Genomic DNA, 25,552 nt, shown 5'->3' with positions numbered 1-25,552 from the left:
AGAAACAGAGATCAGTCAAATTTGGAAATAAATCTGCAAACTCCCACAACACAAGTTGCTATGTGTGTAGGTGCTTAGGTGTTGGTTACACACTTGCATTTGCCCTTACAAGCTCATTGGGTCCACTATTATTAATAAGTTAACAGGAGTTGGCTCTTTGACTTACCGAGATGTATTCATTGGCTGTTGTGGCAGCGGCTCGGATTGTGTACGCTCCAATTTGCGATGCAGATTCATGCTGCCTAGATTCTCAATGATGGTTACCAAACTTGCCACCGGCTGTGGCTGTTGTTGTTGTTGGTGTAGAATCTGCTGTTGCTGCTGCTGGCGCTGCTGAGCCGCCGGCTGTGAGATAGTTCGTGTGAGTGCTCCATGGAGGCGATGCTGTTGTGGTAGATTATGTGGTGACAGCTCCATGTTTGTCGTGTCCAGGACGTGTTCGGCTAGAGCGGCGGCGGTGGCCTGTTGCTTATGCTGCGGCTGCTGTTGCTGTTGCTGCTGCTGTTGATCACAGCCAGTGGCCACCTGCAAATGAAGAGAAAAAAACAAATTAAAAATAAACGAAACGAACCAAAAATCAAAATCAACTTCAATTCACGTAACGCGAATATTTCGCAAAAGACAAAACCATACAAAAGCAAAAGGAGGAAACAGAGGAAGAGGCAACAGACAAAAAAAAAAAACCATGGGGCAACCACACACAAATGGTGGAATTGGAATACTTTTACTTTTAACTTGACCTATAAGTTAAGCAGCAAACAAGCAGAGGCGCCAGCAGAGAGGCCGACAGAGCAGCGCAGCAATTGAGTCTAGTTAGACAGAGAAAGAGAGATAGGTAGAGAGAGAGAGAGAGAGAGAGGGGGCGAGAGCGTGTAAGTGCGCGGATGACGACGCTGCCAACAGAGAGGCGGCAGACGGTTGCTGCTTGGTGCTGCTGTCCAACTAAAACCACTTGCAATGATATTGCAAAAGGCGAATGTTATAATTTTCCAGCCATTAACCAACACACACGATGGCAATAGGCAGCACCAGTAACAACTACAACTACAACAACAAATACACAAGACATGCAAAAAAAACAAAAAACAAAAAAGCACAACACGCAACTGAAGCTCGATCACTAACAGCAGCCTACAATAAAAACAACAATCACAAGCCCACAGCAGCAGCAGCAGCAGCTACCAGCCAACCACCTCTCCTCCCTCCCACCGCTGGCTCACCACACCACCCAAAACCCAGCCCAACTGCCCCCCCCCTTCTTCTTCCTACCACTATCACTCCTCGCCCCCTTTTTTTTTTTAGCATGTGTCGTCATCAGTTTCGGTTTTTTTTTTTTTGGCTTGTTGATTTTCGTACGATGCTGTAACATGTTATGCAACCAGTTAACACACACACACACATACACACAGGCAGAGAGACAGCGAGAGAGAAGGAGACAGAGAGACGGACCATCCACAGCGGCCAACTCACTCCACTCCATCAAGCGTGGCCAAACTAACAACTACAACTGAGGAGAACCAATTACATATGTATAGAGCTCAAGTTCAAGCCAACAACCACACACACACACAAACACGCACGCACACACACAGACGCAACAGTTTCAACAATTTAAAGCCGGAGCTAAAAAACACAGCAGCAGCAGCAGCAACAACAGCTTAAAAACTGGTTACTTGTCGCCTCCCCCCTTTACTCGCCTCCTTATCGAAAGCCACCTTCTTCCACCAGGCGGCAGCCAGCCAACCAAACCAAACCAACAACCATCGAAAAGTCAAAGAAACAGTAAAAGAGAGTTAAAACCAGAGAGCAAGCCACAGAGATACTTGTCGGCGCATGCGCAACATCTGAACGGTAGCCAGCACCAGCAAAGATAAAAACCAACAACAACAACAATTCACTACATTAACCACATACATACATACATACATATGAACATGATCGATGACGACTTTGAGTTATCCTGTAATCGCCAACGCAATTTACAGTTACATTAATTCGTATTTCACACTATAAACATAATAATATTTGAAATTTGATTACCTATTGATCCCTCTTTTGGCTAAATGATTAATAAAAACTGTGATTAGCGTTGCCAGATTGGTTGGCCGCTAAAAGAATTATAACGCAAATTGCCCATATGGTCATCCTTCTGCGAAGGTGCTTCTATTTTTTTGTTATCTTTTCATTTCCTATGATTCACTTTGAGCCATATAATGATCCAACTGTAGCACTAATGGCCTTATCGTTATTATATAGATGTCTGATTCAACAAGTTTTTTTTTTTTAAAACCACCGAATGAGTTTATATTTGCCAAGGCTTATGAAATACACACACAGATAATGGTGACCCACGAAAAATAGCGGAAACAAAGAAGGAACTCAAATAAATACATTTGAGAAAAAGATTGATTGTTTTAATTTAACTGTTTGTATATGTATATGTATGTGTGTGTGTGTGTGTGTGCAGCAATATGCATTTGGATATTAAATCTACAAGTGTTTTGTTTATGCCTATACATTAATTACATATTGATTGATTTGTTCTTAGAATCCCAATCCACTCATCCATATAACAGTTGACATCGAGTGTTAAGGCATCTGGATCTGGGGCCTAAGATGGTAGGGTATATTGAAATCGGCCTAAAGTTTCAAAGTGCAATTATTTGTTGTTTTTGTTTTTCTTAATTTTTGTTATGACCGAAGTTGGCCGGCTGCTTACGGCATCGTCTGCCGTCTGCGTCTGCGTCTACGTCGACTGCTTAAGCATGAAAGCAAGCAGCAGCAAGCTTGCATAAAAGAGTAGTAACCCACACATGAAGAGAAGAAAGATTGAGAGAGCTCGAGGGAGAGATATTGAGATGGGGATGGAATTGCTGCTGCTGCAGAGGGAGGAGAGCACGATGGGGATGGTGGTGGGGGTTTCGTGGGGCAAGCAACATTTTAAACGTGTTTAAAAGCAACTTCAGGTTGTTGTTCAGCGACCAATGACCGTCTCTCCGCCCTCCTCTTCCCGTCATTGCGTCTATGAAAATGGAAAACAGGAGTGCGCTGCACTCATTTAGACATCGGCCAGGGGAAAGAGAGTTGACGGGGAGGACAGGTAAAAAGCAGCAAAATAGATCGCGACTGCAATGCCAACAGCGTTGTTGTTGTTGTTGCTGCTGCTGCTGCTGTCGTCGACGTTAGACTTAAAACTCTTGTTTTTATTTTTTTGCGATACTTAATATCTCCCCTCTCCACCTCCCTCGCAATCACTCTTTCTCTTTCGTTTTTCTCTTTTTCATGATCTCTTCTCTTTGCGAGTGTGTGCGTCTGCTATTATGTATTATGAAACGACTTTGCTGCGGTTTAAAGAAGCGGGGGAATTGAAAGGTGGGAGGGAGCCGCAATGGTCTGATCGGGTTTTGTCTGCGACTGTGTGTTGTCTGTCTGTCTCTTCTCATCTTTCTCTCATCTAGGTGAGAATTTCCCTTTCATTTGAAAATGAAAATAAGTTTACTTTTCTTTGCGCTTTGCTTGCTTCTTTCTCTTTCGTTGCCCGTTGACTACTTTTTCTGCTAAAGCTTAGAGCAGCATTTGTGTGTGTGTGCGAGTTATGCCTGTTGATTATCTCTTTGTTCAGTGGAGAGTGGAGTGAAAGGGATAGGGAGAAAGACCTTGGATGTTTAGATGTGCAAAGGTAAGAGGTAAAGATGAGTGGGTGTTAGGTTTTGGATTGGGACAGAGAGAGAGAGAGAGAGCAGCGGAGAGATTGCAAGCTGTGTGGATCTCACAATTTATGTTCCGGTTCGAAGATGTATGTATTTTGCATAGATGTATACATACGTACATACATACATATGTATATTGAATGTCTTAAACATGCTTTCTTTATGTGTTTTCATTTACCATTTCAAAGAAATCAATATATACAAGTGTAAACTGCTTTTTTGAAATGGTATCTTTTTAAAGTTGGTTTATGGTTTTGTTTTGTTTTTTTTTTTTTTGTTGTGCCTGTATCTAATAGATATATACACATATATTTTAAAAGGGTTGGAGCTTATTTAGAGCTTGAGTATAAATTTCATATACATATACAATTGTATGTATGTATGTATTGGACGTCTTAAACTCTCGGCTCACAGGCCTGGCTGCTGTTAGGTAAGATTGGTGATTGTTGTTGCTGGCTTGATTGTTTGTCTCGTAAACACGTTCACACACACACACACCTTTTTCTTCTCTTCTCTTTCTTGCTCTCACACTGCCCCTCCTCTCCCTCGCTCTGATGCTGAAGACCTGCCTGCGATTGCCTGCTGCCTGACTAACTGGTTTATACAAAAACCCAACAGCAACAACTACCACTACGACAACAACGACGCAATATCCATAACCTCGATGAGCTAACACCAATACTAATACACTACTGTAGATACATAGATGTTTGTATATATATTTAAAATCGGTCTTTATTCTGCTTACAGAGATGCGAATTAAAAATGAATACAAAGTTATTATAGAGGTGTTATTTATAAGGCTGGAAACACACCACAGCAACAACCAACCAACCAACCAACTACAACAATAGCAACAATAACAAACAACAACCTGGCACGCCAAACAGGTAACTAATACTACAAAACACTCGATAAACTAAATGAGGGGAGCAGTGATCGAAATGTGTGTGTGTGAGAGAGGGAGATAAACATTTATTTCAGCCAGATTGATTGTGAGGGGGGAATGTGAGGGGTGCAAATATTGGCAAATCTATGAATATCTAATATCTATTATATATGTATATATGGATTTCTAGGGAATACCATTAGCAATTATATACATTATATACAAAACCAAAACAAAAATAAAAGATATATAGATGTCAGATCTATGTAAAATATGATGAAGAAGCAGCCATAATTAACAACGAATTATGCAAAATGTAAAATTAATTGAAAGAAGAGAGGGGAAAAGGAGGCTGAAGGAGAAATTAAGAGGCGGTAAAAGATGAAAACATGATTAAGTAGACAAATATGAAAGATCGATAAATATGTATCTGACAAATAAGTTTTTCAAAGTCCACGATGAAGGCTTAAGCTAATGAATGATATATGTATCTCTTAGATACAATTTTGTATGTACATATATTTGTAACTAAAAGTTCTCATGGCCAGATCGATCGATCCTAAAGTTGGCTTTAACTTACTTTAATTAGTTGGTTCTCTAATTATTTGGGCTAAATGACAACAGTCTTTAGCCGTTTAGTCCATAGCATCGTCGGTTCTATCGACCGTTGGTACGTACAAATTTGTATTTGAGCAAAAACATTTCGTTTCGTTTCGTTTCGTTTCAATTCAAGTTCAAGGTAAAACATCAAATTTTCTATATAAAGTGTGAGATTTCTTTTTGGTCTTGGGTTTTTATACCCTTGCAGAGGGTATTATAAAATTGGTCAGATGTTTGTAACGCACAGAAGGAGACGTTTCCGACCCCATAAAGTATATATATTCTTGATCAGCATGAGAAGCTAAGTCGATATAGCCATGTCCGTCTGTCCGTCTGTCCGTCTGTCCGTCTGTCCGTCGGTGCGTACGCGTTTTACTCAGCCATCTTAAGAGCTATCGGGATGAAATTTTTTTGGGAGCTTTTTTTTACCCGGGTGAGATAAAGTATGAAAATCTTTGGGATCGGACTACTATATCATATAGCTCTGGAACAAAAATTTTTGCAAAAATTGGAGTATCCCCATGAAATTTACCAATATAATAGAATTTGATATAAAATCTCAGATCCCAAAATTTGACCCTGATCGGATAAATAGAACACAAGTTACAGTCTATATAAATCGGTTCAATCGCTGCCGGCAGCTCTGCTTGCTGCCTACTACGTCATCATCAAATCAACAGAGCACATGCATACTCACACAGACGCAACGCTACATAAACTGTATGTGTATGCGTGCGTTGCTTTGCTTAGGGAATGAGGGAAGAAGAAGAACAAATTGTACATAGTATGAAGAGTAAAATTGTTTTGTTTGTATATTAATGAATTGAGTTGCAGAAAACAAATTTTGAACATGTGAAATTATTATTGTCAAGGACTGCAAGGGTATATAAACTTCGGCATAGCCGAATTTAACTTCTTTGATATTTTATTTTATTTTTATTTTCTCTTCTTTTTTTGTAGTTGTTTTTATCAATTAGCAAGCGATCTTTTTTTTTGTTGCTTTATCAATTCAATCCTTGCCTAGAAGAGGTATAAGAGAAGAGCGCAACAGCAAGAGGGGGGATCAATCGAACAACAACAACACACGGCAACGACAGACAAACAACAAAACAAAACCTCAGAAACGATTTTAATTGTCGCAAGGCAAAACCCAAGTAAATTTGACTTGGTAATTAACACATGGAACAGAGAGCCAAGAATCACCACAGCAGTGATGGAAGAGGGGGAGGGGGATGGGAAGGAGGAGGAGGAAGAAAGGAGGTCGGTTAGGTGTAGAGGGGCTGCCCTATGACGTCTCCTTTACTTTGGAGAGGAGTCACTCTTACGCGGTCTTGGGGATTCGTTCGGTCTGTCATTTTAGTTGGTTTGTAATCAATGCATTTCTGACTGCTCACTCTCGTTTTGCTCTCTCTCTTTCTCTCTGGCATCCCGCGCAACCCAATCATACCCCAGCAACCCACCAGCCACGATCCGCTGATAAAGCACACACAATGCGACGTGACGGACGTGTGTGAGTGTGTATGTATGTGTGTTTGGGAGTGTGGGGGTGAGGGCAACTTGGAGACGTTGAGGATTTTGTGTACAATCGGGGGGGTAGTTTGGAAGGGGGTCCGCTTGAGTGGATTGGCAAATGCATTTCCATCAAATGATTTGCAAAAGTCGTTGCTGTCCGCGTTGTTTTCGTTGTTGTTTCGCAATTTATGTACTCCCAATGACGTCGTCGTCGTCAACGTCGTCTTGACTGTTTTTCATTACAAAAGAGTGTAAAGTCGATTTTAATACACTCTATAGCTAGCTACTCCCTAAGTAAGCAGTAGTTGCCTTCGATTGCCCGTTTTGCAATAAACAGAAAAACATTTTTATTTTAACAATAGCTAATACTTAGCAGCACTCATTAAGATAGAGAAGCATATAATAGAGGAGAATTTGGTAGTTCAAAAGGCAGAAATCGATCTTCGATATCGATGTTATAGCAGTTCAAGATGTAAGAAAGGATGGTATTGATGGCCTAGGCATTCGCGGTGAGGAAAATCGCCAATGGAGAAATCGTTTTTTGGGAAATCTCTCCGAGAAGCTGTCATTCAGACCGCAAATTATTTTGATCTGTAATTGAAAAATCCCTTTGCTACTCCTGACATTTACTTAACATTTTAATTTCATCTTCCTGTTGTCAGCAGTCGATTGATCGATCGATGGGTGCAGCAATCAGCGCGTGTTTAAAAATAAGTTCCAGAAACACACACACACACACAAAAAACCCAATAACTAATTTAACCATATTATATAATTTACATAATATTGCCCAAAGGCCCAAACAAACGGTGGGGCGTAGGGAAGGGAAGTGGTAGGAAGGAACAAGTGACTAAAATTAAGTGAGGAAAAGATGCGCAATAAGTAACCAACAATTATTAACCAACTTTGGGGCTTAACAACAACAACGAAAAGGTCTTTCGCTGTCATCGTCGTCGTCGCCGTCGACGACGTTGTCCAAAACCAAACGAACACTAACCAATCCATCGATTGAGGTCTAGGTCGATTTGAGCATTTCACATTTTCGTGTCGTTTTCATTGTTATTCCGTTGTTTCGTTTCGTTTCTTGTTGTACAAAAAGAGATGGAGGATGGTGGAAGGGAAGGAGGATTGCATGGTGGTAGGGAGGAAGAGACGGGGGGGTACAAAATGATGGTGATAGAGAGCAAGAGTTGTGTAGGGTAAAGACAGACAGACAGAGAGAGAGAGATAGAGTGAGAAAGAGAGGGCATTATTAAAATGTAGATGGCTACAACAACGACGACGATGACGACGACGACGCATGCGCAACACCACATTAACAACAACAACAACAATGTTTTTTCCAAAGTTATTGTTGTTGTTGTCGTGCCAGTTTCGTTTCATTGCCAATCGCTGGTTGTGTCTTGGCTTCCTCTTTCGCGTTTTTGAACCGGCTTCACTTCACTTCACTCCACACACACACACACACACACACAGAGAGACTAAATACACAAAAAATCACATAATAAAATACAATAAAAGAAAACTTCACAGCAGCAACAGCAGCAGCAACAACAACAACACAAAACTTGGCCTTGCTAAATTCGGAGCACAACAACCATAAAAATAAGCAACTACAACAACAACCAGTCAAAGGGTTTTGAAAAAAATAAAACAAAACAAAAAATTAAATATATTGCTTCGCAATACAACAACAACAGCAGCAACAGGGTGCCCCCCTCCCCACCCTGACTGTGTTTCTCCCCTGACTCATTCTCTCTCTCTCTCTCTCTCTCGCTCTCTCTTCCCCTCATCGAACATCATTTGGTTACGCGATATTCGCACTCACAAACAAACACTAACGAAAAGGAAAAAAAATAACAACAAAAAATAAAAATAAAAAAAAGTTAAAGCAATCATTTTGCAATTGCCTCAAAAAGAAAAGAAATGGAAAAAACAACAACTATCAAGAGAAAAGGAATGGATACAAACATATGTGTATATATTTGTATATATATATTATACAGTATAGTATATACATATATACTTATACATATATTATCTATGCTATTTTGTTCCCAATGCCTTAATTGTGTGTTGTTTTCTCGTTGAAAGTCTTGTTTTTGTGAGTTCTATATACACACACACAAATGTGATGAATATGTTTTAACATATGACAACAAATTAACTTCAAAATACTTGGCAAATATAAGTCAACGTCTTTACGATTCAGAATCCAAATCAAATCAAATACACTTGACATATGAAACATCAAATCTACACAAAAACCTCAAACATAATGAGCGAAATTGATTGAATATCATCAAATGACAGAAATTAAATTTAAAAACATAAACAGAGGACCGGAATTAACTTTGGACGGTCATGGACTCTTATGATATACCCTTTTTGCAGGGGTATACAAACATCCCAGTCCTAAACGTTTCAAGTGACAAGATAAATGTTTCATCTTTGCCCCCCCTTCCCAATACGATGAAAATTTTCAAGAATTGTTTTGGTATTTGTAACTAGATCACCTTAAAATGGTTTCCTAGAAAAGCCACATAATTATTGCCTTAAGAATGTTGCCAACGGATATACAAAGTGAAGAGAAGAAGAAGATTAACAAACGTTTACAAAATTCAAAACAATTATTTGATCTTGCAAAATTTTTTATATTTTTTGGATTCTTTTTTTATTGTATTTGCTATTTTTTAATGGAATAGGAATACTTAAATAAATAATATCAGTTAATTACAAAACACTTTAAATCCTTATTTTCAGCAATAAACTGAAACAATTTTCCATGTCCTTTGAAGTGAAAACATTTGAAATGGTGACAGTAGAAATTAAATAAAATTCGCAAATCTCTGAATGATGATATATAATTGTACTTACAGAGAGGCAAGTAATCAATGACATATAAGTCCTAGTCATTTGTCTTGATAAGTGATAATGAATCAACTGCATATAGAGTAGATATCATATTAAACCAAAACACAAAATGATAAAACCAAGTATTTAAAGTTCGTGATGGACATATGTACATAAGTGCATATACACATTATCAGTGGATCAGGAGAGAAGGGAAGAGATAAGTAAATCATTAAACAGTTCCCTCCCTTTTTCAGTCTCTCTCTCTCTCTCTCTCTCTTTGTGTCCCACTATCTAATTCTAATCTTCTGTTCTTTAGTGATTTTTCTTGTGTTCTACATTTAATGCCTGGCTTATGCCCTAGCCCTCACCTCTAACTCAAAAAAAAAGGAGAAAAAACATACAATAAAATAAATAAAGGGAGAAAGACAAACGAAGAAATACAAATAGGAAGAACTAGAGGGAGAGATAGATAGAGACAGAAGGAGAAATGTAAGAAGGGTATGGGGTGAGGGACTCCTGCTATCAGTGACCGGGGCGTCAAAACCTTATCGGTATACTCATACACACACACACACACACACAAATGTATGCGTATATATATATGGCACCCAAAGAAAGACCTTATTTCGGTTAAAATTTACGACATCTCTCCTCGACCTTTCCACCTCACCTCACCCCACTTTACTTTGCTCTAAAAAACATTTAGGATTTGAAATTAATTTTTGTTTTCTAAATTTAATCGCAAATTGAAACTGACTACAAGGTTTAAGCCGTTTTCGTATCTTTTTATTATGTTCCTCCTACAAGCCTGCAACGGAACTCTTCTTTCAACCACTTGTTGCTGCTGGTTTTTCTTCTTCTTCTCTTGTTTCCTGATCTTCATCATCATCATCTTGGTTTTGTTGCTATGTATGGGTATATGTTGCTCTATATAAACAATAAAAAATATATTTATATATATTTCTTATAGGTCTTATCAGTTGACGCTGTTGCGCGGGTCTCTCTCTCTCTCTCTCTGGCCAAATGTAACGCCAAATAGTTTAAAGGGTAGGAGGAGAAGGGAAAGAGCCTCCTTCAAGAAACAACAACAAAAGGAAAGGAGCATAGTGTGTACATGGCGCACAATACCCACACACACACACACATACAATACAGGGTGCAACTATGACAAGAAGCAGAACAATTTACTTTTATATTTATATATGTGCATATATTTATTTATGTACATATACACATACATATGTACATGTGTATAAGTGCTTGTCTCTGTGTAACCAGAGCACGTAAACAACAAAATACGTTTTAAACAAAAAACAAAAATTTCAATGCTATAAATCAAAGGCAACGACTTTAAAGTACTCTATACAAAATGCGAATCATATTGTTTGTACATAGCAGATTCTATGGTTGCCAGATTGGCTAAATAATAATTATCTTAGGAAGATCATCGGTCGGGAAAATGATCAAAATCTTCTATTATCAAACTGGGAAAAATTAATATCCAATGACCACAATGTCCACTTAACCAAATATAAGAAACATATATGTACAGTGTACACACACACACACACACAAAATGTTTTTCCTTATGCCAAGAGGTTGCAGGGTATTCAAGAAGAAGGAAAACTAAATGAAACAAAAACAACTGTCGTTTGGTTTGGACTGTCTCTCTCTCGCTCCTTCTCTCTTTCGACCCCTTGCTGACACTTTTTATTTACACACACACACACATACGCACACTCATGTACTAAAAAGACAAACACTTGCACCGTATATGCATGTGTGTGAGTGTGTTTGAGTATTGTATATGTATGTGTTTGTATGTGATTTAATTTGATAAGAATACGGAGACTTATTATTGGGTTAGTTAGTTCACTCACACACATACATATGTATAATATTTCTTTGCCCCCCCCTCAACCCACCGTCACCCACAAAGTCACCCTCTCTAAGATAACCGCGCTCAAGCAAATAAAATATAAAGTAGCCAAGTAAGAGGGAGGCAAACAGGGACAGAGACCTTATAAAAGATAGTATAGAAGGAATCGACTAAAATCTGGTGAAACTAAAATACACATATACATACATATATATACATACATAAATACATAAAGGCTAGCTCCATATACATATAAGAATTTTTGTTTGTCTCGCCTAAGCAGGACACGTGTTGATCTATTAACTATATAGTATTAAGTGCATATGTATGTATTTGTAATCACAAGATGATGATGATGATGATAATAACAATAATGATGAAGATGATGAGGCAAACTTGTAAAAATAAAGACTTAAAACTAGTAAACATTCTTAGTTTCAGAGATAAGATAAGAGGCAATAACTGTTCTAGAAGGATTTTTCTGTTGAGAGAATATGAGTACAACGAATCCATGCAAACTGGCCAACTTACTAAATAATAATAACAACTACATACATATATACAAATGTATGACCATTATCAGCTGTTGCCTGTGTTGCCTTTTTCTATAACTAACAAATAGTATTTCGTTTGCTGTTTGTATATTTCATTTAACCGACGCGATCTACCCCTCCCCCTTCTCTAACACTATCACTATCACTCACTCTCTCTCTCTCTCTCTCTCTCGTTCTCGGACTATATAGTACACAACACAAAACCAACTGCTGTATGCCAATAAATATCGGCAATTTGATAACCCGCAAACAAAAACAAAACTCAAAAGGCAAACAACAAAGAATATACCCACACACACACACTCAGGCATACACATGCAATACACATGTACACTTGAAAAAAAATTCCACAGATTTACAAATATCCTAAATTCAGATTATTTTCAAAAAGAAATATGTATATTCAAAAAGTCCTGTTAAGCAATACAACCTGTTGGGTGTTTATATCTATCTAATATAAAGGATTAGTTTGGAGAGGACAGACAGATTACAATCTACAAGAATTGAGAGTAATTTATTGTCACATAGAAGCTCTACATGATAAATAAATTCGAATAACATTTTACTTCATTTCAAAGAACAATTTGAATGATTACAAAGTAAATATAAGATTGATTTGAATAATTCAAGAATTTAGTTCACTTAAGAATATCGTCATAAAGGAATGCGACTAAAAATTGAAATGAATTCAATGCTGATTAGATGTAAAAATCATTCATTTGTTAAAAGTTAGAATGAATAAGAGTTTTTTTAACACACATCTAAGAAATAAAATTCTATTAATTGAATCGAAAGAACAAATTGTCAGTAAACCCCTTATATGGACTAAGAGAAATCAACTGGAAAAAGTGTTTTATATACAATGTGTACTTGGGTTTTCTTTAAGTGTATTTATACATGCATATTGTATGTGAAAACATAGACGACGAGAGCAACATGTTATGTTGGGAATATGTTGAACACGTGGTCGGTCGGCGGGTACAGATCGAATACAACGGAGTGGTGTTGGTGGTGGTGGAAAAAGGGGATGGGGGGAAAAGAATCGTGAGTGGCAAACAAAATCAAGCAAAGCGGCGGCAGCATAGAATCCAAGCCTGAGCAGGAGACTGGATCGGCGGCATATAGAGGAATATAGTGGGATAATGAAGCGGGTAGCGGGCGGTCGATTGCTTTTGCTTAGAATACAAGCAACAAAACAACATCAGATACACGCACTTTATGCCTCACAGCGTTGTTTTTTTTTCCCCTCTCACAGTTACTGTTGTTGTCCTGCAAAACCAGTTGGGAAAAGACGACGACGTCGACGACAATAACGATCAACAGACGAGATCCGGAGACTAGGGGCCCGGCGGGGACGGGGACGTAAGGCAAACAGGCAGGCAGGCAGGCAGGCAAAGGCAACCCGCACAAAAGCAACAACCAAGCAAAACCAAACGAACCACAACAACAATCAGGCTGGCTGGCTGGCTGGCAGGCCAAGCAGGCAATCAAAAAGCGACAGTGAATGTGAATGGAAATCTACTAAAGAAATGAAACGGCGGCGCTCAGCTTCGTCGTCGTCGTCGTCGTCGTTCAGCGTGCCGTCGCTGCGACTTCATTATATAATAGATTCGATTGGATTTTTATTATTATTTTTTATTTTGTTTTGGTGAATTGGCAAAGCTGTGCTGTATATATATATATATTTTTTTTTTTTTTGGGGTTTGTCGTAATCGAAAAAATGTTGCAAGATGAAAAGAGAAAGAGAGAGAGGAAGACTGGGGGGGGGAGTGAAGCCCGCATTTTATTTTATTGTCTTTAACTTTGCCTGCATAAATAATAATTATTAAATGATAGAGTGGGACAGTGCAATATGACAAAAACAAAAAATGAAGAGGGTGACTTGCTAAAGGAGACCTATAGAGGAGGTGGTGACAGAGAGTGAGAGATCAGGCAAGAAGAGGAAATCAGGACATTAATTACATGAACAAGGAGAAGGGGGAGTACAAGAAAATCTCACTGGTAAAAAAAAACAAATAACAGAAAAGAACAAATCTAAAAAACAAGGTCTTAATCTGTTCCTTTTAGCGAATTACAATAAGAAATATGTATAAATAATAGAGGATATAAATTAATTTTATGGAGGGGATAAATTCTAGAGAGAGCTGCATGAATGATAGAAACATCAAAGACGAATGAATCCATTCAAATTGAATTCAAATGAATGAATGACAACTTTATAATGAAATAAATGAGTGTGAATGTAAAATACTTGTGAAATCTCTAAAAATAAGTAACTCTGTTTAATGTATCTATTAAATATCTAAATACATGTGTAAGTAAAATTCGCTTTCGACAATTATCAATCGATTTATTAGACAATTAATCAAACAATGTAACTAAAATTTAGTTGATTTTTCAGTAGAACAAAAAAAAAAAAAACTAATAAATCTCGATTTTTAATTGTTTTTATATTATAGAAATTCAATATGGAATGGATGAAATGTTGATTGGTCAAATGGTTCGATGTTTGGTTGACGGTTGGGGAGGGTTGCCTGTACTTTGGCACTCAATTGAGCGCGGCCATTAGCAATAGCAACAACAACAACAACATGAAGATAATTTTAAGATTACAACAACACCAACCAAACAGCACAAGCAATGACAATAGAATATGAAGTGCCAGAGTCAGTCATCGTCGTTTGTCGCCGTCGCTGTTGACGTCGTCAAGCCGTCAGTCAGTCAGTCTTTGCGGCCAATCTCTACCCCTCTAGGCCTCACCCCACTACACCTCCTTCACAATCTACACCTTCTTCGTCTCCGTCTCCGCTCCTTCTTCATCTTCATTACCTCCTGCTGGTGTCGACTGTTGCTGCTGCTTGGCGCTCTCTCAAGCAAGTTGAGCGCAGTTAAGTGAGCACTCAGCAACTAAGTGAGTAAGTAAGACAGAGAGCGAGCGATTTAGAGGAGGGGAGAGAAGTCTACTGAAGTGGACGTGGAGAGTGCGCGATCTGTGTTTTGCCTGTGTTTTCGGTGTGGGAGATAGCAAAACGAACAAAGGCAAGATACGGCCGGAGAGGGCAATGGAGAGAGAGAGTGAGGGTGAAGTAGAGACGACAACACAACGTTCCTTCATATGTACATTTGTATATATGTATGTATATATATCACTCATTCACTCTCATATACATATACACATTCATATACATGGTTCATACATTTGGTTTGTCCGTCGTCGATTTGTTTTTTTTTTTACAACTGAACGATAACAGGCAATAATAATATTAATAATAATAAGCAAGCATCAGTAGCTCCCTCGTGTGCATGTGCATTTGTGTGTATGTATGTATGTGCGTGTGTGTGCACATACATGCATGCATACATATATGACGAACGTTGTAGATTGGTTTGCATTTAATAAATTATTTATAATTAAAAATAAAAAAAAATAAATAAAAGCTTGAACGCAATTTGTACAATTTTTTAATTTGCATACTCACAAGAAATATATTATATATTTTTTTTATACTCAGGTGTTGTTTTGATCAAAAGTTGTACTTAAACCTTTTAACAAAACCTTCGAGACTATTAAAATAACCTTTTTACTGCTCTCTGGGATTATCACATATGGGAAATAGCAAAGGAATGCGCTAAGAGGGGGTTTTCCCGCCTCACCTTTATTTTATAATTATTAATCAAAACAAATTATGGCACTCCAAATTGATGGTTGCTATTTATGAAGAGTAACTAGGATGGCTAAACAGGAATAACATAATTCTTCTTGTTTTTTTTTTTTTTTCTCGTGAAAAATAGGTTCCTAATCATATTGACCAATTTTTCTGGCCAAGGAATCGAGCAATCAAATGGAGATATTCAAAATCTCTTCAAAAGGACTTGGACACTCGTCCTAAAACAATTGACAATGAAAAAAAGATCGGTAAAATAGTCCTAATACTAAGCCATGTATACATTTATAAAAATCGATAAAAATTTTGAAAAGTTGTAAAACATTTAAAATAAAACTGAAATTTTGTTTCTTTAACTAAATCCTGCACATGATGACCCTATGGGTTGGTACAACAACAACATGTCCATTGCCCAGAGTCCAGTCGTCTCGAATGTATCCCTCCCCTGTGGCTCTGTGTGTGTGTATGTGTATGTGGGTGCTTGAGCTGCATATTAATCGAGTCGATCCGAAACGAATCGAAATGAAATGAATTGACGTGGTTAAAAGAGCCCAAAGTCTGAGGAGTTGCGGCTTGGTCTGACTGCACACAGAAAAAATCTGTATTTATTCGGACTGCAACTATACCCAGCATTTAACTAAATCGAACTAAATGATTAATAAAATTTTTCCATTTTTGTCAGCATCAAACTTTAAATATTGCATCTCTATATAAAAGAAAATATTTTCTCGCTCGGATCGTTAGATCAGTATTGTATGATCCCCTAATAATAATCCTTTCACCCACAATATATGTATGAGTTGCAGGGTATAAAAAATAATAACAACAACTCGCACACAAACGCCACAGAGGATCGCGAGGCGACCCAAGCCCAGGCCACATTTGTAGTTAGGTAGCGCGCGCGAAGCGTCTGCAGTGTCTTAAGCAATGCCGATGCCGGGACAAACACACACACACATACACATGGTGGACTCTCCGCTGCGACTTTGTGTTATCGCCTTGGCAGGAAATGAAATTATATTCGTAAAAGTAGTCGCTGTCGCTCCCCTTCAGTACCGGTCGCCGCAAATTCCTCAGAAAATCCGAGGCAATTTTTGAGATGTCGCCTCGGATTTTCAGGGGACATGCCATACAAATTACCGGCGACATTTAACATTGTGTGTCCTAGCGCCTCGGACATTCTATCGATTTTTCGGCGACATGTCGACGGAATGTCCCCGCAAAATAGTGGTTGATTTTATACCTCGGATTTACAATCGACATTGCGGCGACATTGTCGATAGAATATCCCAGCAAAAATTTACCTCGGATTTACAATCGACATTGCGGCGACATTGTCTATAGAAAATCCCAGCAAAAATTTACCTCGGATTTACAATCGACATTGCGGCGACATTGTCGATAGAATATCCCAGCAAAAATTTACCTCGGATTTACAATCGACATTGCGGCGACATTGTCGATGGAATATCGCCGCATTTTTCCAAAAATAAATAAAAACTTGACTTGATTTGGTTTTTTAACACGCATTAGTTTTTATTTAACAACATATATATACATTTAAATTTGTTTATTTTTATTCTTAAATATATTACATTAAATTTAAATATTTATGTATATTTACATTTTTCTTAAGTTTTTATTACTTTACTTCTTTTGGCTTGTGCCAACCAATGTCTTAGCACATTCTCCGCCGGCTCATCCGGAATCGGATTTTGAATGGATTCTAAAAAGAACAAAATTGATTAGGGAATGAAAAATTCAAAATATTAATAACACTTACCTTTATTACTGTATACACTGAATTTGAAAAAAATTCAACAGTTCCTGCCCCTACGAAATTCAATCGCGAATGAACAAAGAAACGAAAAGTACAAAGCGACGCGCGCAGGAGTTGGAAAAAACAATAACAACAATGCACTGACGAACGAAGTGAATTGGCGTAGACAAAAATCATCATGCTTTACTCTTCCAATTTTTTTTTTTTTCAAATGAGAAATATATATATATGTATGTACAATGACGACATTAGCTCGTTCGGGTGCCTTCGGCTAACCTCAGCATGAAATGCGCTGGCAGAATTTTTTTCTGTCGACGTTAGTAGTTCGGAATATGTGGCGATTTTGTCCCCGGCGACATTTGGTACTGAAGGGTCTGTTTGTAAGTGAGAGGCCTCTTCTTCGTTTTTACCCTCTCGCCAGCGACGCCACGGTCGGACCTCACTGGCGCGCTACGCCATAGCCGCCGCGACCATCTCCTGCATCCATGAAAAATACATGCATACATACATATGTATGTGCATGAGGCATGCATATGGTTATATATATATGTATATGTGTGTGTGTGTGTATGTGTGCGAGTGAGTAGAGTAGAGTCGAATCGAGTCAGCCAACATGTGAGTGAGTAAAGTTGAAACGTAATATGATTACGGCGAGGATTTTATTTTCTTTTACTAAGCATTTTTACATTTCGAACCACAAAAACAACAACGAAGCCAACTTCTGCATGTCTGCATTTGTACTTATATTCACATACTGTACAAATGTGTATATTAATTTCATAATAATAACAATAAAGTAACAAGCAAACGAAAAAAAAAGTTATGCGAAAAATGTAAAGTTGCGAGATGTTGCTGTTGACCCACCCGACAAAAATATCTTATCGATATACGGCACAACAACAAAAACATGACGAGGACATGCTTCAATATGCAGTGAGTGAAAGGCGAGGGGAAGAGAGCTAACCCCCTCATCTATAGCTCTGAGACTCTTGGTTTACTCTTTAAAAATCATTATCTTTTTTTTTTTTTTTTTTTTTTTTATGCCTCTCTTTATCCTGCTGATTTATTTTCCATAATTTTTCTCCTTAACCCAATTAATTTTATTGACAAATTTGTCGCCTGTTGTAATAAGACAACAGCAAGTGCGAGAGAGAAAGAAAGCAAGCAAGCGAATGGTGAGAAAAGAGAAACAAAAAGCAACGGATCATGAATCGTGGTGTTGCTGCAGCAGCAGTTTCTATTGGATGACTGTGTGTGTGAGTATGTGTGTTGCGCCCTTTCGCTTTCGGCAGCAATTTGTTGCTCTTGGTTTTCTTGTAGTTATTGTTGTTGCTGGTAGTTATTAATGTTGCGGTCTCTGCAAGAAAACAAAAAACGCTGCGTAATGGACAGACAGTTCAAGACAGACCGATTACCCAAATTTGATATAAAAAAATTGAAAAAAAAAAAACAACAGAAATGCTTGAGCCAATCGATAATCGATAATAATAATCGCTCGCGCAAATACAACAGAAGCAAAGTTCTAACTTTATCGGACATCAACCTGAGTGTTAATGTAGTTTTTATTCTGTTGTCATTGTTGTCTATTCGCTCCTGTTTTTTTTTTGTTTCTACTTGACCCCCCACTTGGCCCTGCATTTTAATAGGAAAACGAAGAAGAAGAAGCAGCAACTGTTGAAGTGGAGCAGCAGCAGCGAAAGAGCGCTAAACATGGCTCATTTGCTGAAACTGGATTTGTCTGCCCTCCACCTTACCTCCCCCTCTCGACAAACCCCCTCATCTTTTCTCGCATGAAAGCAAAAGCAAAAAAACAAAAAATCCCAAACCCGGAACTGACTTAATCGAATTTGTTGTCGATCAACCAACCAAACAACAGCTGCTGCTGCTGCCACTAACTTTCCGCACGCATCACACTAGTCAAACACACACACACCACCCAATAAAAAATACATATATGTATATTCATACATATATATTTATTTTAGCATGATCATGACCACATGCAACAATTTGAGTGGGTGTAGAGGAGAAATGAAATTGAACAGGAAAACAGGAGAAAAAGTAACCCTCCCTCTCTGTACTATAATATTTATTATAACTCGATCTTCCTCATACTCTTTCATCGTACCCTCCTATCCGTTTCATCTCCTTCTCCAAGTTCGTAGAAATAAAATAAAGAGGGAAATGGAATAAAGAGTTTCAAAAACAATTAATCATTTTTCAATGCTCACTTTGATAGCTAATTATACATATATGTACATATCTTAATGTGTATGTGTAATCTGTCAACTATTACTATTGCATTTACAGTTATATGGCAACTTTTAGGGTTGACATGGAGAGGGTATTTTAAAGGCGATGTCACTCACAGTTAACTAAACTGACAAATTTTTGTTTTCCTTATCAGGCAACTTTTTCGGTTTCGCCATTAAAAAAAAAAAATTGTTGCAAATACAATACACATTTTGTATGTCTGTATTTTAGGTATACGTACATACAAACTTACACACATATGTATGTATTTTTATATATGTATGTATGTATGTAGATGTTTACCAACCAAAATAATTATGAATCAGCTAAAATACTTGACGGAATAACATTAACAAATGCCAAAGCAGTGCAACTAAGGAACTTAATTCGCGGAGAACGGGTGCGGAAGCAAGATGGGGGAACACAAAAGAGACACAAAAAACGTGTAATTAAACGGAAATACAAAATAATCAAAAATTATTTCAATAATAATAATAACAAATACTACAGCAAATCAGTAAATTACAAAGCGAAAATACACACACCAAAAATCAACGAAAAATGTATTTTTAACAAATTTCGGAAGTACATTGTACATATGTATACACATATGTATACATGCATTAGTTAGCATAACACATGATAATAAAATATTAATAGACTTCTTTGTAAGTTTAAACTAGTCCTTGAAATCCATTAAAACAGTTTCCATAAATGACTTAAAAGTAGGAAAATAAAATAAGAAACTCAAACAAACTGAACAAACGCACAAGTTTAATAGAACCTAATTGTTTGCAAAGTTTAAAACAATTTTTACCAGAAGAATCGATTAAAGAGAAACTTGTTTTGCAAACACCTTGGAATTTTCAGAATGAATCTCAGTGTTTTTGCTATTTCCGCCTATCGTAACGTAAAGTCTTCGTCTTTTGTTGTTTTTCGTAAGTTTAGCAAATAATCAAAAATATAAAGAAAAGGAATTGCTGAAAAAGTTTTTTCTTCTTTCTTTCTATGAAATTCTTTACTGTAATTTGCCTCCGTCTCTCATTGGTTCAAAGTTTTTTTTCAATAAGAAAAGGAAGGACAATGAAATAAGAAAAAAAAAACACACATACACAGGCATTGAAATATGTGCGCGTGTGTAACTAAGGGAATATATTAAAAAGGAAACTTACCGTTTGAAATAAATCGCCGCTACACTCGAAATAATGCGAATTACCACCGACAACAGTTGATGACGATTTCTGCACAATTGTGGCAGACATTTTGTTCTTGTTGTGGTCGGTTCCGTTGTTTTTGTATGTATGAATTCGTCTTCTATTGCCTTTTGCCCCTCTGCACTCACTCGATGGTTCTTGATCGTTTTTGAATTAAATGTTATGTTTTATAATTATTTTGTTAAAGGTTTTCCACTGCCAAAAGCGACAAATAATGTAATTTGTAATGCGTATTTGTTGTTTTCTTTTTATTCGTTGCTGTTATGCACTTGGGATTATTATTTTTATGATTTGTAGTTGCGTGTTGTTGTTGTTGGTTACTATAAGAAAAATGTGAAGAGACGTATTAAAAAAGAAGAACTCAACAAATTACACGTGCTCGAACTCCGAACATGATTGTATGTATGCGCGTGCGTGTGTGTAAATGTGGTTGGTTTTCTGTCTCTCTGCCATCTATGTGTGTGTATGTCGAAGGATTTTTTTTCACGCACATGTGTAAAAACACTCAATAAAAATGCGATTGTTTCAATTTCTTCTTCCTTACTTTGTTCCTTTTGTTGGTTTCTGTTCTTATACCTTTTTAACAGCAGATTGACGCTAACTTGTGTATATGTATGTTTGTGTGTATGTGTTTGCATTGCTTTTATCGTTGTAGTCGAGAGAGATAAGCTTCGCGCGTTTACTCTGTGCGCTGTGTGTTCTGTCCCTCTCTTCCCCTCTTCACACACGCACACAGTTTTTCTCACTCTCACTCTCAGCAAGTGTTCTTGTCTTCTTACACAGCAGACCTAAACAAGAGAGCGCAAGTGTAACTGTGTCTCAACGAGTGTATGTGTGTGTATATGTGCCCTATAGTGGCGGTCGTTTTTTGAGCTGTATCACATGTTGTTATTGTTATTATTGTGGACTCTATTTGGAAATATTAAATGTGGTCCTCTTTTGTTCCCCTTTCATAGCATTCGACAGTTTAAAACGAACAAAATATAACTATTTTAACTCTATGTGAATTTTCCCTTATTCCTATAAGTTTCAATTTTGGTTTTTCTTCCTATTCTTGTCCTTACTTGTTAAAAATTCAAAGTTGATGTTCATTATTTTTGTATCTTGCTTTTCTTCGGTTTTCTATTCCCTTTCCGTTTTACCTCATTAAATTGCAACACACACATATATCTATATGTATATATATATACGCTCACACATAAATTGAATAACCGTAATTAAAAATAAGCTATAATTATATGCACTATGCACAGAGAAATACGTTTAATCGAAATCGTTAAATCATATTCGCAACAATAATTCCGCCACCGCTCGATCAACAATTTGCCCGCGCTCACTTTAAAAATTATTACAAAGAAAAAAACAACCAACAAAAAATGAACAAAGTAATGTTTTTCAGCAACATACACACACGCAAACACGTTTTCCAAAAAAATTATGCTAATATTAATTACTTTAAATACGAGCCGCTAATATCCTGGGCCTATCACTTCGCACACTTCTTTCTCTCTTCTTCTTTTTTACACTTTAGTCCGGAACCAAAAAAAAAAAGAGACCAAACACGTCCGCTCGCGTTGAGAAAAAAAACAACAATAAACTAGAGCTGGGAAATCCATCGATGGCTCCATCGATAGTATCGATGGAAATTAAAAAGTGCGATAGATCGATGAAAATTTTTCGATGGCGATCTATCGAACTTGATTTGTGCGTACGTACCATTAAGTGTTTTTGCACAATAAGTTACTGTTAAAGACTTATAACGTTTTAAGTTATCCAGTTGAGACTAAAGATCTTAATGAATTTGGTTTTTGTTTGAATATGAAGTATTTGTTTGAAGTTTTTTCTTTTTTGTTTCAAATGTTAATAAAATAAACTTAAAAACATAAATAACAATTTTGTATTTTATTTGAATAATAATCCGAATAACCATTTTAAATTTCCGATGGAACCATCGATAATATCGATGGTTTTATCCATCGATGGAAAAAGACCAAACCATCGATACTATCGATTTTTTTTTCCATCGCTTAAAAAATCATCGAGGGGGGAGACTATCGATGGATTCCCAGCTCTACAATAAACAACCCGAAAATGCCTTTTATACCGAAGCCAGTGTTGCCTAATGGTTATATTTCGATATTAACATTTGGTCATACTACAGCGATATTGGGATATGATATTAGGGTAAATGTTTACTAAATGCTTAAACTACATAATTTTGGTATCAAACGAAAGAGAAAAATTCCACGAGTACGATCTCGGGTGCGCCTTGGCGATTTATTTCGTAGTTTTTGAGTAATTAACAAAAGAAAATTAATATTTTTAGCGGGACTATAGCAAAAAGTAGCTTTTTCCGGCTAAAAAAAAGCTGTTCAATTTTGAGATCAAAAAACGCGCCAAATAAAAAAAAACGTTTAACAACACTGAAATCAAGCTTTACCCGTTTTTCCAATTTTCAACACTTAAATCTCGAGTAGTAGTAGTAAACATTTACCCCTATATTTTCCATAGGCAACTTAATACTAACAATCGATACTTAAAATACTAACTTTGATATACCACAATTCGTAAGTAACTGACATCTTACACACAAAAACAAAGGAAACAAATACTACAATAAGAGTTGAATAGTTTGAATAAAAATAGCACGTTTTCGAACGAAAACAAAATGCACCTTTTTGAGATCTTTCCGTCAGTTGGGACTTATGTTATGGCTGGGGTGTTTTTTTTTGTTTATAGTTATCGATAGGTCGGGAAATATGTAGTGTTGGATAATGGAGACAGGAAGGTAGGGAATTTTTCCCCTTAAACGGGTAAGGGAGCGGGTAACAAATGAGAAGATCGGTAGCCCGGCTTTTCAAATCTGAGAGAGAGGATTTCGGAGTGGGACTGTTCCTGGTCGGGATAGTCGGGACAGATGAAGGTCAAATCGGTCGAAGTAGTTCTCGAGAGTGGTTGGTTAGGGCGAGAGCCTAAGAAAGAAAACGTGAAAAAGAATTAATACCAAAGGAAAAAAAGTGATGTGAGGACCCAGAAAAATTTTATGCTGTGAAATATTCCAAGAGGGAAGCCAAATCCTGGGTATATGCCCATACGGGATTGCACAAGATAGAGGGGTAAGTGAATTTTTCATATTCAGGGACGGCCCAGGGGAGTTAGTCCTAATCTTATCCTAACCTTCGGAATTCTCCGTACAGGCCAACCAAATCGGCAGTCATCAAGGGGTCAGGCCGCATATCTTCGGGGCCTGGCCAAGTTTTTTATTTCCCCCCATAATTATGAAGATTCTCCATGGCCTCGTGACCACCACATATTTCGCCTTCAGGAGAAAATTATAAATTGAAATAGAAGAGGGAGTTCCGGCCTGAACACGAGTTTGACCTGAAATTTTTCACAGAAGCCGGCGTAAGATAAATCTCCTAAACTATCCTTTGGGAGTCGTAAGGGTGAATCTGCTCCCCACGTGATCACCCAATACGCTCCCCGCAAGACCGATTTATTTTTAAATTGTAATCCCCCGTCTATTTTTATCGTCCTCGTTTTTATATACATATATATTATATACCCACACGCAGACTCGACTGCCCCCCAGTCAGTCTTCATGGAACCCTTCTCCCGAGCGTGGATTCGGTCAAATATCTGGGCCTTACTCTGGACAGGCGATTAAACTGGAAAGCGCACCTTAAAGCCAAACGTGTTCAACTCAACATGAAGCTGGCTAGGATGCAGTGGCTCATCGGCACCAAGTCACAGCTCAGCATTAGCAACAAGGTGCTGCTGTATAAGGCCATTATCAAACCAGTGTGGACTTATGGCATCCAGCTCTGGGGCACGGCCTCAGATTCGAATGTAAACATCTTACAGCGCTTCCAGAGCAAGCTGCTCCGCAAAATAGTTGGTGCGCCTCCATTCGTTCGCAACTCGGTCATCCACAGAGACCTGAACGTCCCATCAGTAAGCAGCGAAATTAAAAGATATTGCACTCGACACTGCTCCAGGTTGGAGACGCATGACAACATTCTGGCACTCGCCCTGCTAGATAACAGCACCCAAACAAGGCGGCTCAAAAGATGTCACCCCCTGGACCTACCCTTCAGGCAAGAAGAGGACTGGTGAACCCCATTTAGCTGGACATGAAATTTTTTAAATTTTGAACTTTTGTAACTTTACATAATTACCCAATATCTTTTTTTTTTTTTTTTATTATTTTTTCTATCCCTTTTCCTCCCATACATATACAACTACACCTCAAGTTATTGTTAACCCCCCTTACTTAATTTGCTTATTGTCCTCCTAGGATAGATTGCAAATAAATTATAGAACAAAAAAAAAAAAAAAATATATATATATTATATACTCATACAGAGCTAATTTATTGCCTAAATCATACGTAATTAATTATTTATTTATATAACCTTATCCTAATTACTCATACATTTATTTATTCAGTTATTCATTTACTTAATTATTAATTTGCTCAATTAATTAATTATTTAATTTATTTATTCGTTTTTATTTAATCGCTCGAATGAGCCTCGTTTTTTTTTTTTTTATTAATATCGTTTGTTCTTTTTTATTATAATTAATCTCGTTATTGTAAAACGTGCCGCCGCTACATCTACATCTCTTGTCGTAACGTA

At 37.4% G+C, this 25,552-nt stretch overlaps 1 protein-coding gene and 1 long non-coding RNA gene across 3 annotated transcripts in view; one reads left to right on the top strand and one right to left on the bottom strand.

The window, feature by feature from the left end:
• The window catches only part of Tis11 (Tis11 zinc finger protein), a 28,068-nt gene extending 5,566 nt beyond the window's left edge, over nt 1-22,502 (bottom strand). Inside the window, exons 1-3 of the mRNA XM_068300508.1 lie at nt 22,367-22,502; nt 20,871-21,232; nt 167-525 (exon numbers count right to left, since the gene is read on the bottom strand). Of these exons, the coding sequence (XP_068156609.1) occupies nt 167-525; nt 20,871-20,960 (449 nt within the window). The 5' untranslated portion in view covers nt 20,961-21,232; nt 22,367-22,502. The remainder of the gene's footprint in view (nt 1-166; nt 526-20,870; nt 21,233-22,366) is intronic.
• A 1,352-nt stretch (nt 22,503-23,854) lies between these two features.
• LOC137587204 (uncharacterized) lies at nt 23,855-24,812 on the top strand. Of its 2 annotated transcripts, none has more exons than XR_011033888.1 (3): nt 23,855-24,028; nt 24,110-24,317; nt 24,488-24,812. It is a non-coding gene; the product is annotated as an uncharacterized lncRNA (long non-coding RNA). The 2 variants fall into 2 exon arrangements; XR_011033889.1 differs by having other exon boundaries at nt 24,110-24,421.
• Nucleotides 24,813-25,552: the final 740 nt, after the last annotated feature.

The sequence above is a fragment of the Drosophila tropicalis genome, unplaced genomic scaffold (assembly GCF_018151085.1).
Source record: "Drosophila tropicalis isolate 14030-0801.00 unplaced genomic scaffold, ASM1815108v1 contig_158, whole genome shotgun sequence".
NCBI classification, from domain to species: domain Eukaryota; kingdom Metazoa; phylum Arthropoda; class Insecta; order Diptera; family Drosophilidae; genus Drosophila; species Drosophila tropicalis.
Note: the sequence above shows the minus strand (reverse complement) of the source record. Positions and strands in the feature narration are given on the sequence as shown.